The sequence below is a fragment of the Amblyomma maculatum genome, chromosome 1 (genome assembly GCF_055883805.1).
Source record: "Amblyomma maculatum isolate TAMU_Amacu chromosome 1, ASM5588380v1, whole genome shotgun sequence".
In the NCBI taxonomy this organism is placed as follows: Eukaryota; Metazoa; Arthropoda; class Arachnida; order Ixodida; family Ixodidae; genus Amblyomma; species Amblyomma maculatum.
Window position 1 is genome coordinate 209,916,168 of NC_139344.1, and position 18,641 is coordinate 209,934,808.

Sequence of the window (18,641 nt, forward strand, 5' to 3'; positions counted from 1 at the left end):
CCGGGGTAATCTTGGAGCTCAAGAAGAGAAAGTCTGTCACAACTTCCACTTCTCGTCCCTTGATCCTCCAGGACATGATAGGGCAAGACGTCATGATCTTTGTGTTTTCAATGTTCAATTTAAGCCCAAACTTCTCACTTTCTTCTTGTACACGCATCAGAAGTCTCTTGAGTTCCACATCACTTTCTGCCATTAAAGTGGTATCATCCGCATATCTAAGGTTGTTGACACGTTTCCCAGCAATCTTCACTCCAGCTGAAGACTCGTCCAGACCGGCCTTCCTCCATGATGCACTCACTCAGTATATAAGTTAAATAGGCAGGGCGACAGTATGCAGCCTTGTCTCACTCCTTTCTCAATCGGAAACCAATCCTTAAGACCATGAGCAAACAGTATACGCATCACTACATATATAGCTTATGGCTCATATTGGTTACAGCAATTAACAATAATCAAGAGCTGATGGTACCTAGTATGTAGATTTTTTTTTTTTTTTACCCAATGTAACCAGTGGCACCAATTCATTATTAGTTTCAGTATACTCGGATTTAACATGTCCTAGCAGTCACTAACATTAACTGGAATAGTAAAAGTATAAGCCTCTTGTTTTGCACAGTCAGCGACAAAATTCATGCTTGCCTAGCTCAAAACAACCCAAAAATGGCATTTGTCCACACTGGGATACTGATGCAAGAGTGAAAGGGTAGCTGAAACAATTTTTTTTTCACCAGACGTTTCTACATGCTTTCACAGAAAGGAAAGTGATTAAGTAGGAATGGCTGGCGGAACAGATCAAGCAAGCAGCTCAAGCCAGTCGAATCCTGAAAAAGGGGTCTCAGCCACAACCCATGGGCCCTTTTCATTTTTCAGTCAAGCATTACCTTCCCCTCAATTCATTACCCCCTACTGTACATTATCTTCAGAACCCTTGTCTATTGTAATCTAGAAACCTTGTCTTCTAGCTGCAGGGAAAGAGAACAAATTGGCCAACTACTATTACGACAATAGGTAATGTAAAATTTGAGTGCAGCTCTCCAGGTTATTTTAGTTTTGCGATGTGCTGACGTAAAGAATTTGAGAGAGAGACACGTTTCTGTGCAGTTAGAGCCTACTCCATATTTTCCCAAATGGCCATCTTTCAACTGACACTCACTCCTTTACCAGTTCCTCTCGACTGTGACAACCAGGTGTTTGCATGACACCTGTTTGCATTATTCTTCGCCAATCTTTCCTCAAGCAGCATGTGGCCCGTGTGGGCGCATTTCTCTTCTGCACAAACATATTTCAACATGGAAAACTTGGAAGGTAACTTAAGCTCTGCCTTTAAGGGCATGACGTGACTGCATTGATGGCTCTCGTCTGCGGCTCCCATAATGAATCTACATTCGCGTGCATACACTTTGCTATTCATTTAAGTGAGTAAGCTCATAAGCTACCAAAATGTGTGAACGACCTTCATACATAAAGCTCCGCTTTAACCACGCCGTTAGAATGCTCCTGCATGTCTTACCAAGGTCCAAGGATCCCGGGTTCGACGACCATCTCAATTTCCCGTTTGGCAGCTGCCAATTTGGGTAGCTGTCTTTATCACCTCCATGCCTGCGATCTATGTGACCTGCCAACTCTCACATGCCAGAGGCATGCACATGACTTTAGTGTGCAGCACTACTAGCTGCAATTACGGATTTTGCAGATGTCTGTACAAAGCCCCTTTCTTCCTGAACTTGAAGCTCAAAACAGAAGCTGGCAATACACGCATCCCACGGCTTCATCAATGGGGAGGTGAAGCAGCCATGCAGCAGCAGATGAAGCCACCGAGAGCTGCGTTTATCTCGGTTGCGGCAGTTGTGGCCGTCACTGGGCACTGTTGCACACGTGTGCTGCTCTGGACTGAGCAATTACGTGTCGCTCGCCCGCCCTCAACTTCAGCCTCTTTCCCCTCACGTCAATCACCCCTCAGCCTTCAAGGATAGCAGTTGGTACGCGTGACGCTCCCTAGACCTCAGCTTCACACTGCTTGCCACATCGTAAAGCAGCTTGTGGTCATTTCTGAGCCCCAAGGCCGATTCACATGGTGGACAAAATCACCGATTTCATCCATGGCTGGAGCACCATGACACAGACAAAGCGCTGGATGAAGAGAGCCGACAACGACGCAGATGAAAACTGCTGGAAATCAGTGCTGCATCCCACAACTCTACCATCACAGAGGAAACTGGCAGGCAATGGCATTTCAAGCCAATCCCACCACGTTGAGTAGGGTGCCTCGATGCACGCACTCTTGAAAAAAACTAAGGCACCCTATTGTCAAGACTACCAGGCACCCCAACTCCATTAAAAAAAAAAATGAAAATACCACTGTTGCTCCCTTTGGAAGATGTAGTTTTGCTAAAAAAAGCAGCGGAACATCCAGACATTTTGAGAGGGGAAATACACGCAGCTGTTTTTGGCTTGTGCCATCCATGGTCAAACAGAGCTAGTGGGTATGTTTGATTTTCAGTCCAGAGCAGTCCCAGACTACCTGCTGACATAAGGAGCTAGCGCCACACAGGGTCTGCAACTCGCGGCACGAGGGAGAAGAGAAGAAGATGACGCAAATATGTGGCGCGTGCAGAGAGTGACACTTAAGTCAAGAGATCGGTGGAGCAGCGTTTTCGGAGAACAGGTGGTCAAGGAGCTGCGGCTGATCGCGCCCCACCTGGCCTACGACCCGTGATACCAAACCTGGGAGTGGCCATGGAGCTCCCGTTGAATCGCGTCCCACCTATCATATGACCCGGGTGACCAGAACTGAGAGTGGCCGATGCCTGTTGTGCTCCTGGAGCACATACCCAGCAACGCACGTTCGGTGTCGTGCTGGGTGCACTGGATAGACACCTGGAAATCGGGCGTCTCTGCCGCGTGACGGCAACCTGAGGCCTCTCGCACTGGCCGAGCGTCGCCCGCTGCCAAGCCACCTGCTGGCCTGACCCAAGCACCGCACCTGTGGACACCGGGCGTTCCTTTCACTCCAAATAGGGAACCTGCGCTGCCCAGGGGGCGCGCTTAAAATCAGACACCCAGCGTCGCCTGGTTTCAAAATGAGCAAGCGTATACTAGTAGGACGGAGCACGCCGCTCGTCATACCGTGGCTGCGCCCATCGGCTGATTTTGAGCTTTCTATTTCATGCATAATGCTTTTTTCGCATCTTTATTGTTGTGAAGAACTTGGAGTTTCATTTTTAATTGCTTGAAGGCGCCACCTGATCTCCTCAGCTGCATGCCAACTTGGCTATGAGCCGCGCCGCTGCTACATTATGGAAGCTATGAAGTCGCTACGCGTAGGTTTGAAACGGTTGTAAGTTCAGTCTTTCTTTTTATTTTTCTTGCTATTGGGCGCTTGCAAAGTACGTCTCCGCACGGTGAACTACGGGCACACTTTCTGGCAAATAATATTCTCCTGCTATGAAGCATCGCTAGTGGAGGGTAAATATATCACAGCAAAATGAAACGACCTCACTGCTATATTAACATGCAGGCACTCACCTACTGCCCATTTGAGGAACAGTAATGATTTAACTAGCTTCGTGATGAAAAAATTTGTCGATTAAATTGGTGCATCGTGTGTCGCGAAATATCGTCCACCGTTGTTAGGGTGATGCCGTTGAACGCATCTGTAGAGAAACAAAGGCCTGCTGTCGCGTTTCGGCACTTGCCTGTTTACGTCAACAAATGACAAGCAACTGATGGGTTTATATTCTTTGAAGCGAAAAACACAGAGATCCGCTGCGAAGCATGCATCTAAAAGGCTCACACTTCTAGCACTGTAAAAAGTTAAGTGGTCGCAATTGTTCTGTCCATAAACGTTGGGCGGAAATTATCGGTGCCCTACAATGTGAGAGCGTGGGGGAGAGTTGTCATACTTTAAACCTCCTTTGTCTAAATCCGCTCTCTCTATCTTAAGAGCCAAGAATGAGCTACATCGAAGGTTGGGGTTAGTATCGGTGATGGTTAATGCAAAAAAAATCAGTATGAACGTTAGGTTTGGTTTGTGAGGTTAACGCCCCAAAGGTTAACGTGCACTGACATCGCACAGCACACGGGTGCATTACTTTTCGCCTCCATCGAAAAGCGGCCGCCGAGGCCGGGATTCGATTTCGCGTCCTTGGGCACAGTAGTCCAGCGCCGTAACCACTGCACCACCCCGGCGGGGCAGTACGAACTTTAAACAACAAAGTTGCTATGCTCCGTTCCTTGCACAGAATGAAAATTGTAGCAGGCACCATTTAACAGTGGGATGTGTGTGGTTTTACACTGCCGTATCCCCCACCCCCCTTCCCCTTTCCACCCGCCCCGTGCGCCGACCGCGACTGGAGATCGGCGTATCTATACTATTTCGTGCCCAAATAAAGGACTCAAGCAATCATGGTCAGTTATCAGCATGCGTGCCTTGCAACAATCATTCATGGTGAGACAGCTGGATTGTACAGCGCGATATTTACAATAGGCAAGTTCTCGATTAGATACGAAGAATATCTTCTTATTAATTTGTAGGTGTCCTAAAACAAATATTGCATGAATATTTTCAGCTGTACTTCAACCAGCAAGCTAAATCATCCAACTTAAAAACAAAAAGAGCTTTCTCTGAAGTATATGGTTTTTATTCGAAGCTAACAACTAACGAATTAATTCTCTAATTGGGAGCTTTTTTCAATCACAGCTCACTTACTGCCCCATTGAAAAATGGTTGAAAGGTCACTAGATGAGTTGCGATAGTTTAATGCAGGAATAAGCCTGAAAGCATGCCGGTTAAGGCATTATGTGATTCTGAAATTCTGACAAAATACTGCGTGTTTGGATAGGTTGCTAACTCTCTCGGTTTGTCATCTAGATGATCGCAATATGCATATCGGGATGCCACTTACGTTCGCACTTTGTTGACTTTAAGTTGTCCATCTTGCAATGGCCCCACTTACGCCCACTTCTAAAAGGCGCCCTTCGCAAAACGTTCTCATCAGGTTGCGCAACTAATAAACGCGAATAAACAAAACTTAATATGTACAGGTGAGGACATAAGTAAATGGAGCAGGCTTTTCTGTTCAAATTAAAATCCCGCCTTCTATACACTGGAGATAAGAAAACAATATTTGTCCTAGTGAAAAGGCACTTGCGTCTAGTACCGGATTGCACATACCACGACAGCCAATTTCATTTATGCAACGCATGAAAAATAATAGAAGAAAAAATCTCGCTCCGTTTACATTTGTCTGCGGGGGTACGGTACGGCAGAAGAAGCCACGTTAAGTGCAACGAGCAGCGCTCAAACGAGAAGCTCAACAATCCCCCGTACTCATCCAGTCTCCTGAATCGAGCTGAGGTCTACCGCCGCTGTGTTTTGTACAGCTGCAGTGGAATAAAGTACAGAGCAATTTTTTTATCATAACCGAGCTCTTCTAAACACAGTAGCATGCCTTTGGCTTCGTGATAAATTAGACGCTCTTCAGCGCCTCCAGCCGCGGCAGTCTCAGCCGCCCTAGGCGGCGCTGGTGGTACGCGGAAAACTCCAGCGCAAGTTCTCTATTCACGCAACCAGGAGCATCTGCATGGACTTCCTTCTTCTAGCGTCCGGTGACTGTTACTAGTTTGTATTCGTCTTCGTTATGTCTGTTAAGCTCGTTATTTGTCATTGTTTTTTATCTAGTCTTTGTTTTTTATCTAGTAAAAAGATATGCTCTTAGTTTGATCAGTCTGGTCTCCTCACACTGAGAGAAGTCCTGTGTTTGATATTCCTTGGGCAGCCCAGAACTTCTGCTGCATCCCCTCCCCCACCTTTCATTGTCATCCTTCTGTGACGTGCAATCCTGTGTTCTTCATGGTAGTCGCCACCATTGACTCTCAACCTCTTCCCTTTCCATCTCTCCACTTTGCCATCTGCTAGTTGTAGCAGGCGGCGCTTTGCTTTGATAGTACCTGCAATGGCTGGCAGGTGGCTGGCTACGCCAACGTTGACTAGCCAACGATGCATAATCTGGGAATGGATGCCTAAGAGCTGCGTTTAATAAAAAGTGGATTACAGAAACAAAAAATGGCTGACGACTTAGCATGGTGAGGACAAATGCAAATTAGGTGTGCAAGCACTTAGGTTTTCAAGGGCAAGCAGGCTTCAAAGCTCTGCAGAATTGCCGAGTGGTGGCACTGAGTGGTAACACACCGTAAAATTTTGGGGCCGCTTAACAAGAGGGCAACACGATAACAGTGTGTTCTGAAACCACTGCATGTGGATGGAAGTTGATGATCAAGATAACGACATGCAAACTACAGCGCAAAAGAGTGGTAACACACGTGGAATGTTTGGTTACAGCGGCCAGTGAAGCCACCGCGGTGGCTGATGAAGCTGATCTGTTCATGCCACAAAAGGTTTGAAATGCATTCACAGATAGAAAGAGTTTTACTTTAGCTTATTTCAGCCTCAAGTGTCTGCCGAAGGCCAAAGGCCGAACAAACAAAGATCACCAACATCAGTTAATGCGGGCCCCAGTGCTACTGCATTAAAAATTTCAGACCCAATCTGTGAAACTGCTTCTTGTACAGTGCTGCCTGCGTGCCGTCTCTCACAGCACAGTTTCCTCTTTGTGCTTCTGGCTGTTTGTACTGGCACCACGGTGGCGATGGAGCTGTACCACCAGTTGCAACACAGTTCACACCAGCCATAAATGGGTGCAGCATCGGCATAAGGCAGACTGTACAAGAATCAAAAGCTGTGGCTGTAAAGTGCTGATGAGTGCATGCAAATAGTTCCGATATGACCAGCATGCCATCGCTGTACTGCACATACTAAGCATAAGCTATCAAAACTGGCACCAAAAAAACAAAAAGTGTTAATAAATAAATAAGACACCGCAGCAGGAAGTGACATTTATGAATTACTGTGTGGAAATGGTGCAACAAAAGCAAGGTAACATCAGAGTTTGCATTGCATGGATTCCTACACTACAGCAGTACCAGCTCGCAATGTAGCAAATGAAAAAACAACAACATGGAACATAACAGCAGGGTTCTACTGACGGCTCCTGGTAGTTTTGGCATGCTAGCTCAACTCAGGTGTTTCCAGTGCTCAGCCTATTTTAGAAATTATGCTTTCAAGAAGCTATCCGATTTACCGTAAAAGCTTGCGTATAATAAGAGGTTTTTCCCCAATGTTATCATGTTATATTTATGCTTCGTATTATACACGAATCCAAGCAAATTTTGGCATAAATTTGCAGTTCTGGCCTCATTATTAATCAGCGCTATCTAGTGGTGGTGTCGGCCAACTGTTTTGATGGCTTTGGTTTCACTACACTGACACCATGATCCTTGTGACCGCGGACGGCGGTGCCCGCGACGCAGACACAACCGGAAGGAGGTCGATTGCACCTCAAACAATGTACGAATAGCGAAAAGATCACTAGGCGTGTTGCACTGGTCTCTCTACGGCCTCTCTAGCCATGCTGGTCACGTCCTACAGCAGAATCATGGACGCCTGACCAGCATTTCCCAGGAATGCGCCGGTCGCACGTTCGAGAAATGCAGGATGCCAGAAACGTCGAAAGATATCTTTAGCAGAGGACTCTTGGCAGACAATACATCGGACGATGCAATTGGGTAAACCCAGAATCCAAGAGCATTTCCTGGATGAATACATCTCGTGCGCGATGTTAGAGGCAAGAAGACATGGCCGTGCAGCGCATGCTAGCTGGCAGCTCATCCGCTGCCATCCCGCGTACGAGCTGGAAGTGGTCCACTGGTTTTAGAACAAACTGAGGACCATGGGCTTCCACGATTGCTGGGGCAAATGTAAGCTGCTCTTTTCTCACGGTGCGTGAAATTCTCCGATCAAGCGTGTCCTCTTGGGGAGGAAGCAGACAAGCACTGGCACGAACCTTCATAGGTTTGTGGCACTATTTGGTGCCTGGTGCTAGGTGGCATTCGACATAAAAGCGCAGAATGCATAAGCCTCACTGAGCTACTGCGAAATGCAGTGCAAATAAATACTTATACTGATCTTTCATTGCTTACATTATACATGGATGAAAACTTATTCTTCCGTTTCTGCTTCCTTGAAATTACCTCTCATATTATATGCAGGTCCGTATTACAGATGGGTTTGCACCGAAAATAAAGCTCTTGAAAAGTTGCTTGTTTGGCTTGGTTTATAGGGTTTAACGTCCCAGAGTGACTCGGCTATGATGGATGCCGTAGTGGAGGGCTCTGGAAGTTTCGACCACCTCGGGTTCTTTAACGTGCGCTGACATCGCACAGCACACGGGCACCTTTCTTTTCATCCCCATCGAAAAGCAGCTATTGCAGCGGTGATCAAACATGAATCCTTGGGTTCAGCAGCCAAGTGTCCTAACTACTGAGTCACCGTGGCATGTTGAAAAAGTCACTTGTGGTGTAGAAATTGGCAATAACCGGGTTCTACTAAAAAATGAGGTGCCTTATGTGAAGGGTTACTGTATAAACATTGACTGTTTTGATTTGTTTAACCTGTTCAATGAAAGAACAGGTTACAGCCAACAGCCCCAAGTAGTGATGTAAACAAAAAAATGATCAGGCAGCAAGGAGCGCACATTTAATTATATCTTGTAAAAAGAGCTGGTGGCATGTTTCCCATGTGAACACAAAGTTAGCACCATACAGCAGACGACACATCGGCTATTACACACTTCAATCAAGACTTCTGCCTGGGCCAGTTGGTTTAATGCTGAGTGATGCAAGAACAGTGCGAAAAAAATGAGGATGAAGGAACACATGCAAACACAGGACAGCATCCGTCCAGTGTATGTGTGTGCTCCTTCATCCTTGTTTTTTCACGCTGTTCTTTTGTCACTTACACACCTTGCAATGCCCTAAGCTGTAGTCTTTAGTTGCAGAGCATCGAATAGCGAGAAAAGCCATGACAGAGCCAAAATTTCTGGAAAGTGGGCTAAAAACAAAAATATACTGGTTCCATCCTTACATCTAAGTGCAATATTAAAGAAGCAAGGACCACTTACAACTTTTTAGGGGCTGCATCCCTCTCCCTAGCCATCTCCCTGCGTTTTTGGGACACACGTGCAGCATCAATTTTTTTTTTGCATACACCCAAGAGATGGTTTCCACCACAGTTGAAGCATTCCACTCTGCAAGATACAAAAACCGGACAGCTTTCTCTCGCAATAACCCAAGAAAGATATCATCTGCACTGTAGTTCATTACCACTTTATAAAATAGTTACATATATAAAACCATTCTTTTACTGAATAATATGTCAATTAGGATGAACACGGAACTTTCTAAAAACAATTATGTTTATTTATGTCATACAATACAAGAAAACAAATACAGTAAAATTTCTACAGAAGGAAATTGCTTTTAAAGCTAAAATGCAAGTGTTAAAAATGAAGAAAAAAAGTCAACCTTTTATTCTATAAGGGACAATCGCCTTTGTGGTAGTAATGTATTCTATTTTCAAAATGAAAATAACAAGAAACAAGCAAACATAAAAAGTAGAAAACGACTAGTGCTGGCTGCAGACATTACTGCATTTGTCTTGAGCACCTGATTTGCGGCCAGTAGATACGAGGGTCAGGCAGGTTGTTAGGTAGTACAAAAAGAGATACCTTGGTCCCCCATCACCAGCAGCTGGGCCTTCTTTCTCTTCTTTCTCCTCCTCTTCACTCTCGATGACGTAAATGGTAGTGCAGCTGCAAGTATCTTTCAGGAAAAATTCTGAAATCCCAAGAAAAATATTATCTGAAATCTATCTAGTGATATCTGACTACTTTCCCATATGTCGATGAACTTAAAAAGGATACTATGGTGGATCCTCTGACTTATCACCAGTCTTGTCAAAGAAGAACAGTCCATTACATTCAGTTTGCTCATCGTCTTGCTCCTAATGTTGAAAAATGAAAAGAATGACAGCTCATAGGTATTTTTATTCAACTGACAATATTGCCTTAATTGTGTTTGAATTACCAGCTGTTAAGCCGTAAAAATCCAGCGAGTCTACAAAATGATCTTGCAGCTCACATATTAGCACAGTTATATAACACTTCCTATCTGACACGGCGGCACAGTGACCAAACTTGTATTTTAACAGAAAAAGATGGCTGCACCCATCAGCGCGAAAGCATGGTACACTCAGTGTATTTAGGTTGGTTGATTGTGGGTGACCTGGGCCAAATTTTGGGGGTGGCCCAAGCCAGCTTTGGTGGCGATCATCAAACTGGGCACTGTCCATTATGTTGTACATGTTAATTGACACACGCCTGCTCCAGCTGTCCTGCTTCTTCCTTTGCTTTGCGCATAAGAACCGGCTGCTTAAGAGAGACCTAGCACGGCTTCTCTTTTAGGAATGATGCGCAGGCTAACAAAACCAAAGACCTATGGCGTTGTCGACAAAGATGCACTCTTCTGACCGTTTCGCGCGACCACAGCAATAGAAGCGCTCCTTTTACATGCACGTTCGCGTCACTCTCTCTCGCTTAAACAGACAAGTGCTAGACAATTTTGCTAGCCTCTGAACCTCCGGGTTAGTGCTTTCACTCTAATAACCGTGTGGCAATTACAAGCTCAACTTTCTGTTCTACAAAAATTGTCTTCGCTGAGAATAATATCATCCAAGCTGGGAGTGACCATCTGTATTAAGTACTTCTGCCATTTCTTCAGTTACAAAATAAATCTACACTAGTAGCTTTCTTGTGCAACTGTAATCGGGTGCATGCAACTATTACATGAGTGTCTTTCACAACACTGCAGCATACCTGTTTTGGCCGTTTTGGAGGACGCTCAGCATCCTCATCTTTTTCGGTGGAATTAGACTCCCTGTATGCAAGACGAAAGAATATCAATTGCTGAACTGGTTAGTTATAGCGAGCTTTATGGTGCAAAAGTGACTAAGGCTACAATATGCTGAACACATGGTTAGAATATCATGTTAAGGGCTGTACTTTTTAATACCTGCACTTTGTTTAATCACTCGCTTCTTCACCTACAAGCAAAGGCAGGGTGCAGTTAATGGGATGTGTTTATTGTAAGGAAATGTAAAATATTTTTTCCCTAGTTCAAGTTTTGTATTTGAAATCAAAATGTGATTTGCTGCGAGTTCACTCTAATGCTCCGCAAAGCAGTTTGCCTTGCTCTGCGAGTAGCAAGCAGTGTGCAAAGTGTGTGTGTATCCAGTGCATAAGTGACATAAAATTAGTTCTGTATACATTCCTGATGTCTACATGATTTTCATTCTTGTAAGGTGCGCCTTACAGAATACAATTTGTTGTTTACCTGGTCATTCCATGCAGCCTGCCACTTATCTCTCAGTTTACTGTATATTAACTTCAAACAATCCCTGTATGGCATGTTCACTCGTGTTATTTGACCAAAGTGGGTCTGTGCAGCACATGCATATGCTTTCTTGCTACCCTCAATCCCAACATGGCTAGGGTCCTAGCAGAATTTTAAGTTATGTGCATTTGGGTTGCGATTAATTATGCTATACTTGATATTTGATTTATAACCAAAATGAACAAAAAAAAGCCCTGATGCAACAGTCATACGCACTATTGTTAAATGCCTCAGCAATATACAGGATGCTAGAAACAATTCACACATTCAGAAGCTATTACATGCATTGACATACAGCTATCCAGGCATGCACAGAATGCCTGAGCAACAGCATTTATAGCCTCTGTCAGTAGAGGGGCAGTTAGGAAAACTGCATGAAACGTGATTTTGTCACCTGTTCACACCAGTGTCCATGGAGTCAGCATCCCCATTGTTTTCAGTAGAATTAGCCTCCCTGTATGTAAAATGCAAGAATATCAGTATCTGAACCAAAGACAAATGCGATTATTTCACACAATGCACCAAAATTAATAAAAACAAAAAGCCCTTATGAAATAGTCACACAAACTATTCACTAAACACATGATCACCATACATGGCACCAGAGACAAAATCACACCACAGTGGAAAGCAGGGCTTCAACGGTCGTGCTCAGAAAGCGGCCGCTTAGTGTGACCGGAAAAGGGCACCTTCCTGCTGATTCTGCTAGCTTTCCTATGAAGCAGCAGCACAGGCACGGAAATTTTGCGTCCTCAGCTAGCACTCAAAAACCCGAATCTCAATATATGCCTGTTTTCGTTATTTAAACACCAAATTCTGAGCTAGTAAAAGCTTTCATGCCGCTATCTGTACAATGAACTTTATTCCGACCTCAGAGAAGCTCATCGTCTCTTGAGTAGATGACGCCTGGCACCACGGAGCGGGCATCACAGGCTCATGCAGTGGTATATGTTGCCACGTCTGGCGGATTAAAGAGCTGTTTAGCAATATCATGCTGCCAATAACAGTCCCTGATTGTGTAAGTGGCAGCCGGGCTGACAAACGTGGCGTAGCGTGGCACCATCTCGCGGGGCCTCTTCGACCACAACCCATAGGTACATACTTTGATCTGCTCCCTTGAACACTTAGTGTACAGTCAAACCCGGTTATAACGAACTGCGTAATTCAACGCAATTTGTTCGCTATATAAAGTATTTCGCTATAACCAAACCCGTTTATAACGAACTTCAGTACCAAATTCGTTATACACGATCGTTATACACGTTATACAAATCGTTGGAGCCAACCACTGCCCGCTGTAAACCCCTCGACGTCCAGGACGAAGGCAAAATCTTTTGCCTTCTGTTGTAGCATGGGGCCAGAGACCGGCAGATTTCGCGCGCGAACGTCCAGGAACCATTGGTACAGCGCTTTCTCTACTTGGTCGTAAGCCGACTTGCGGTGGCGAAAGCCGTCACCATTTGGTCGTTCCTGTGCATTGCCTCTGATGGCCGACTAGTTTTTCAAAATGGTGCTTAACGTGCTCCGCGGAATCTTGAAATGCGTGGCAACGTCAGACTTTTTTTCGCCGCGGCCAACGCGGCGAATTATCTCCAGCTTGTCGGAAAGCGGTAGGGCACGCCGCAGCTTCGTCATCATCGTGCAGGATGTAGCGCCGGAATGCAAGCCAGCAGCAACGTAGGCACGTCCGGAATCATGAGGATAGCAGCAGCACGACTTGCAAACGCGAACAAAGAAAGCTCCGAGGATGCGGGAAAGTTCGCCACTGACGCGTTCGTTGTTCGGAGGCTGCCTTCCCTTCGCCCAAACTTGAAACCAGTTCTGGCCGGTGTTGCTTCTTTCTCGAAGCGCAATAGGTCCGGAGCTGCTCGAACGTCTTTGATCACATGGTAGGCAGCTGCCGAATAGGAGCGCTGCAAAGAGAGGCTGGCCGATGGCGCGGATTTTAAAGGCTACTCACGCTACTCCGGGCGACGGCCGCGCATGCGTACAGGAGGGTCCCTCGTGGAAGCTGCTGTAGAGAGCCCCTCCTGCGTTTTACGGAAGCGTGGCATCGGCGCAGAAGCAGCAGAAGCACCCTAGCGGGCGCGTGATGACGTATGCGCGTGATGACGTATGCGCTGTGTGAGACCTTGGGGAACGGAGCCGTCGCCAATCCCCCTCCCATCTGACAACGGCATGCGCTAGAAGTATTGCGGCCCGGCAGCGTGGGCTGCCCGGAGAGAACTCGGAGCCGGCACAAAGGCCCGCCCGTTGGCGGGCGTTTGGCGACCGATCGCGCGCGCTGAGTTCGCTATATCCGATGTGTAGTTTGTTATAAAAAATACATTTTATATGCATAATGCTAGCGGAAATTCGAGTGTTTGATATAAAACATAATTCGCTCTATCCGAGTTCGTTATATTCGGGTTTGACTGTTTCGCTATTTGAAGAAATGCATAACTGATTGGGCATAGGCAAAAAATTGGGCATAGGCAAAAACCAGATGTATGCGATAAGGGACAAGGCGGGCAATGTCATCACTAATATGGACAAGATAGTCAAAGTAGCCGAGGAGTTCTATACAGATCTCTACAGTAGCCAAAGTAGTCAGGACCGTAATGAGATTGGCGGTAGGGAAAAACAGTCAGACGTTCCACCAGTGACGAAGGACGAGGTCAAGAAAGCATTAGAAACTATGAAAAGGGGGAAATCAGCTGGAGAGGATCAGATAACTACAGATTTGCTGAAGGACGGGGGGGATATCGTGCTAGAAAAACTGGCCACCCTGTATACGCAGTGCCTGGTGTCATCGACGGTACCGGAAGCATGGAAGAATACAAACATTATCCTCATTCACAAGAAAGGGGACTCTAAGGACCTTAAAAATTACAGACCAATCAGCTTACTGTCTGTTACGTATAAGGTATTTACTAAGGTAATCACTAATAGAATCAGGACAACCTTAGACTGCAATCAAGCAAAGGATCAAGCAGGGTTTCGGAAACGGTACTCTACTATCGATCATATCCATACCATCAATCAGGTGATAGAAAAATGCGCGGAATATAACCAGCCCTTATACATAGCATTCATTGATTACGAAAAAGCATTTGACTCAGTTGAAACCTCGGCGGTGATGCACGCATTGCGAAATCAGGGGGTAGACGAGCCGTACGTGAAAGTGCTGGAAGATATATATAGTGGCTGCACAGCAACCATAGTTCTGCATAAAGAAAGTAACAAAATTCCCATAAAGAAAGGTGTTAGGCAAGGAGACACAATCTCCCCAGTACTATTCACAGCTTGTTTAGAGGAAGTATTCAGAGACTTGGAATGGGAGCAGTTAGGGATAAGGCTAGATGGAGAATACCTCAGTAATCTGCGATTTGCTGATGACATTGCCTTGCTAAGCAACTCGGGAGATGAACTGCAAATAATGATTGATGACCTAGACAGGAAAAGTAGAAAGGTAGGCTTGAAAATCAATATGCAGAAGACTAAGGTAATGTTCAACAGCCTCGGGAAGGAACAGGAGTTTACATTAGGTAGCGAAATACTGGAAGTAGTAGGCGAATATATCTACTTAGGACAGGTAGTAACCGCAGATCCGGACCATGAAAAGGAAATAACAAGAAGAATAAGATTGGGATGGAGCGCATTTGGCAAGCACTCGCAGATTATGACTAGCAGCTTACCGGTATCGCTCAAGAGGAAAGTATACAACAGTTGCATCTTGCCTGCACTCACCTATGGGGCTGAAACGTGGAGGCTAACCAAGAGAGTTCTACTTAAGTTGAGGACAACCCAGAGGGCTATGGAACGAAAAATGGTAGGGGTAACATTAAGAGATAGAAAGCGTGCAGAGTGGGTCAGAGAAATAACTCAAGTTAACGACATTCTAGCGGAAATTAAGAAGAAGAAATGGACATGGGCAGGACATGTAGTGCGAAGAGAGGATAACCGATGGTCGCTGAGGGTAACAAACTGGATTCCAAGGGAAGGAAAGCGTAGCAGGGGGCGACAGAAAGTTAGGTGGGCGGATGAGATTAAGAAGTTCGCAGGGGTCAAGTGGATGCAGCTAGCACAGAACCGGGTTAAGTGGAGAGATATGGGAGAGGCCTTCGCCCTGCAGTGGGTATAATCAGGCTGATGATGATGATGATGATAACTGATGCACTAATGAGGAAAGGAGTTTTTTGCATGTGGTTGCAATTGTGGCTATGCATCCTGCAAGGATCAGATACTGTTCTTCAGTGCTCTCAGGAAACGCAGCAGGCCATTACACAGTGACAGTGTTCTCCAGCTCATTTATTATACATGAAAAATGCATTTCAGCTATGGCTGCATCAGCAGAAGCAGGTTAATGAAAATGTACTGCAGGGCCTTCTGCATAAAACCTCCCCAATATCGAAATGCGTGCAACCACCCATTGCATGTCCATGCGCTAAGCAAAAAAAGAAAATATAGCAGTGCACAATTCTAAATCACTGTGCTGCATTGAAGATGCCACAATTAAGCAAGCAAGAAAGATCTGAGAGCAGCAAATCGCGCAGCCTGGGAAAGCTAGCGAAGCTCCTGTACTTGGTGGTAAGGTGTCGTATGTGGATCGCAGTCTTGAATCGAACAGGCGATCATCAAGTGATTGAATGAAGGCCCATCTTACACAGTTTCTATGAGGCTTCAAGTTCCCAGCAGCGCACAATAGCTCAAAACAGCTATGGAGTAGCTTACCAGTAGCATGTGCTCGCCAAGAGCCTATACGAACCAACTTGAAAACCAACCACACGCAGTTGAGTTTTTGAGTTTCGCTTTCTGTGTTTCTGTGCTTTAAATTTTGTGTTAAGTATTCAAGTATAGATGGATGCTGATCTTCATAAATGAGGTCATCTACCTGCTTATAATGTCTGGCATTATATTTCCTGCAATGAAAATGGGAAACAGCATCTACAGAGCTCTCTCTGGCCATAACGATGAGCATAAAACTCGGAAATGAATTATTGCAAACTTTATCATGTGCCACAACACAAGATGTATGAGAGCTGGAGCAAAAGTAAATCATGTACACGTTTGAAGCGGTGTATGCTAATTTGAATAGATACCATTATACAATTTATGTTTCTCTTTAAGCAAATATTTACATTAAATGCAGTCAGGTGCCAAGAAGACAACTGCTAGCAGCACCAATTAGGCAGTCACCCATTCAGCCTTTATTGAGTTATAGTGCTAAATGTGGGGAAAGTTATAAAGAGATGTCCCTCAAACAAAGTAAACTTGTTTCAAGCATGCGAATGCCATGCACGTGTCAAAATCAGACTCCTGTTCCAGGCGCACCGATAGAAGTACAAGCAAAATGAGCGATGAGAAAGGCCCCAGGTACTGGTGCTGGCCCCCTGTGGCTGCACCTTGCATAAAAGTCGCATTAACTGGACACTCCTCGCAGTGCCTTCAGATCATCTTTCTTTCTTCCACCACGATTTACACATTTGAAAGTTGTCCCATGCATTGCCATGCAACTGGCCAAGCACGTAGATGCCTGGACGACAGCATTTATAGCCTCTCATCACTAAAGTAGCACTTGGGAAATGCGTACAAAACGCAATTGGTGTCACCTGTTCACTGTTGTGTCCACAGAATCAGCATACTCGTTTTCAGTGGAATCAGCCCCTCTGTATGTAAACCAAAAGAATATCAGTTTCTGAACAAAGCAAATGCATTTCTTTCATGCAATGTACCAAAATGAAAAAGAATTAAAACCCCCTGTGGCTGCACCTTGCATAAAAGTTGCATTAACTGGACACTCCTCGCAGTGCCTTCAGATCATCTTTTTTTCTTCCACCACGATTCACACATTTGAAAGTTGTCCCATGCATTACCATGCAACTGGCCAAGCACGTAGATGCCTGGACGACAGCATTTATAGCCTCTCATCACTAAAGTAGCACTTGGGAAATGCGTACAAAACGCAATTGGTGTCACCTGTTCACTGTTGTGTCCACAGAATCAGCATACTCGTTTTCAGTGGAATCAGCCCATCTGTATGTAAACCAAAAGAATATCAGTTTCTGAACAAAGCAAATACAGTTCTTTCATGCAATGTACCAAAATGAAAAAGAATTAAAACCCCCTGTGGCTGCACCTTGCATAAAAGTTGCATTAACTGGACACTCCTCGCAGTGCCTTCAGATCATCTTTCTTTCTTCCACCACGATTCACACATTTGAAAGTTGTCCCATGCATTGCCATGCAACTGGCCAAGCACGTAGATGCCTGGACGACAGCATTTATAGCCTCTCATCACTAAAGTAGCACTTGGGAAATTCGTACAAAACACAATTGGTGTCACCTGTTCACTGTTGTGTCCACAGAATCAGCATACTCGTTTTCAGTGGAATCAGCCCCTCTGTATGTAAACCAAAAGAATATCAGCTTCTGAACAAAGCGAATGCAGTTCTTTCATGCAATGTACCAAAATGAAAAAGAATTAAAACCCCCTGTGGCTGCACCTTGCATAAAAGTTGCATTAACTGGACACTCCTCGCAGTGCCTTCAGATCATCTTTCTTTCTTCCACCACGATTTACACATTTGAAAGTTGTCCCATGCATTGCCATGCAACTGGCCAAGCACGTAGATGCCTGGACGACAGCATTTATAGCCTCTCATCACTAAAGTAGCACTTGGGAAACGCGTACAAAACGCAATTGGTGTCACCTGTTCACTGTTGTGTCCACAGAATCAGCATACTCATTGTTTTCAGTGGAATCAGCCCCTCTGTATGTAAACCAAAAGAATATCAGTTTCTGAACAAAGCAAATGCAGTTCTTTCATGCAATGTACCAAAATGAAGAAGAATTAAAAGCCCCGATGCATCACTCATACACGCTCTTGTTGATAAGCTTTATCAACATACAAGGCCGCCAGAAACAATTCACAGATTCGTATGCCATTCAAACTTGTCATGCAATCGGCTAGGCGTGTAGGATACCAGGATGGCAGCACTTATAACCTCTCCTTACTAAAGCAGATGTTCGGAAAGGCACACAAAATGTGAATGTTGTCACCTCTTCACTCCAGCATTTAAAGAGTCAGCATCCTGGTTGTCCTCAGTGGAATCAGCCTCCCTGTACATAAAAAAGAAAACAATATCAGTTGCTGAACAAACGACAAATGTGGTTCTTTCACACAACGCAAAAATTAAAAGCCTCAGTACAGCAGTAACACACGTGTTTGAATTTCAATTGTTCATTTGCGAGTAATAAATTCAAAAGCAACTTGACCTGCCTAAAAACATAATGCTTGTTGGCTAATCAGGCA

General features: G+C 45.0%; 1 protein-coding gene across 8 annotated transcripts in view; it reads right to left on the minus strand.

Annotated features, from left to right (window-relative positions):
• LOC146205494 (zinc finger CCHC domain-containing protein 8 homolog) overlaps nt 1–18,641 on the minus strand; it is a 41,672-nt gene that overhangs the window by 13,684 nt on the left and 9,347 nt on the right. For 3 of the 8 annotated variants that reach the window (XM_084590205.1, XM_084590202.1, XM_084590201.1), the window contains exons 3-12: nt 18,389–18,448; nt 18,039–18,098; nt 17,672–17,728; nt 17,305–17,361; nt 16,938–16,994; nt 11,741–11,800; nt 10,770–10,830; nt 9,819–9,898; nt 9,624–9,707; nt 9,018–9,143 (exon numbers count right to left, since the gene is read on the minus strand). In XM_084590205.1, the coding sequence (XP_084446331.1) occupies nt 9,018–9,143; nt 9,624–9,707; nt 9,819–9,898; nt 10,770–10,830; nt 11,741–11,800; nt 16,938–16,994; nt 17,305–17,361; nt 17,672–17,728; nt 18,039–18,098; nt 18,389–18,448 (702 nt within the window). The remainder of the gene's footprint in view (nt 1–9,017; nt 9,144–9,623; nt 9,708–9,818; nt 9,899–10,769; nt 10,831–11,740; nt 11,801–16,937; nt 16,995–17,304; nt 17,362–17,671; nt 17,729–18,038; nt 18,099–18,388; nt 18,449–18,641) is intronic. The other 5 variants (XM_084590204.1, XM_084590203.1, XM_084590207.1 and 2 more) reach the window with 5 other exon arrangements.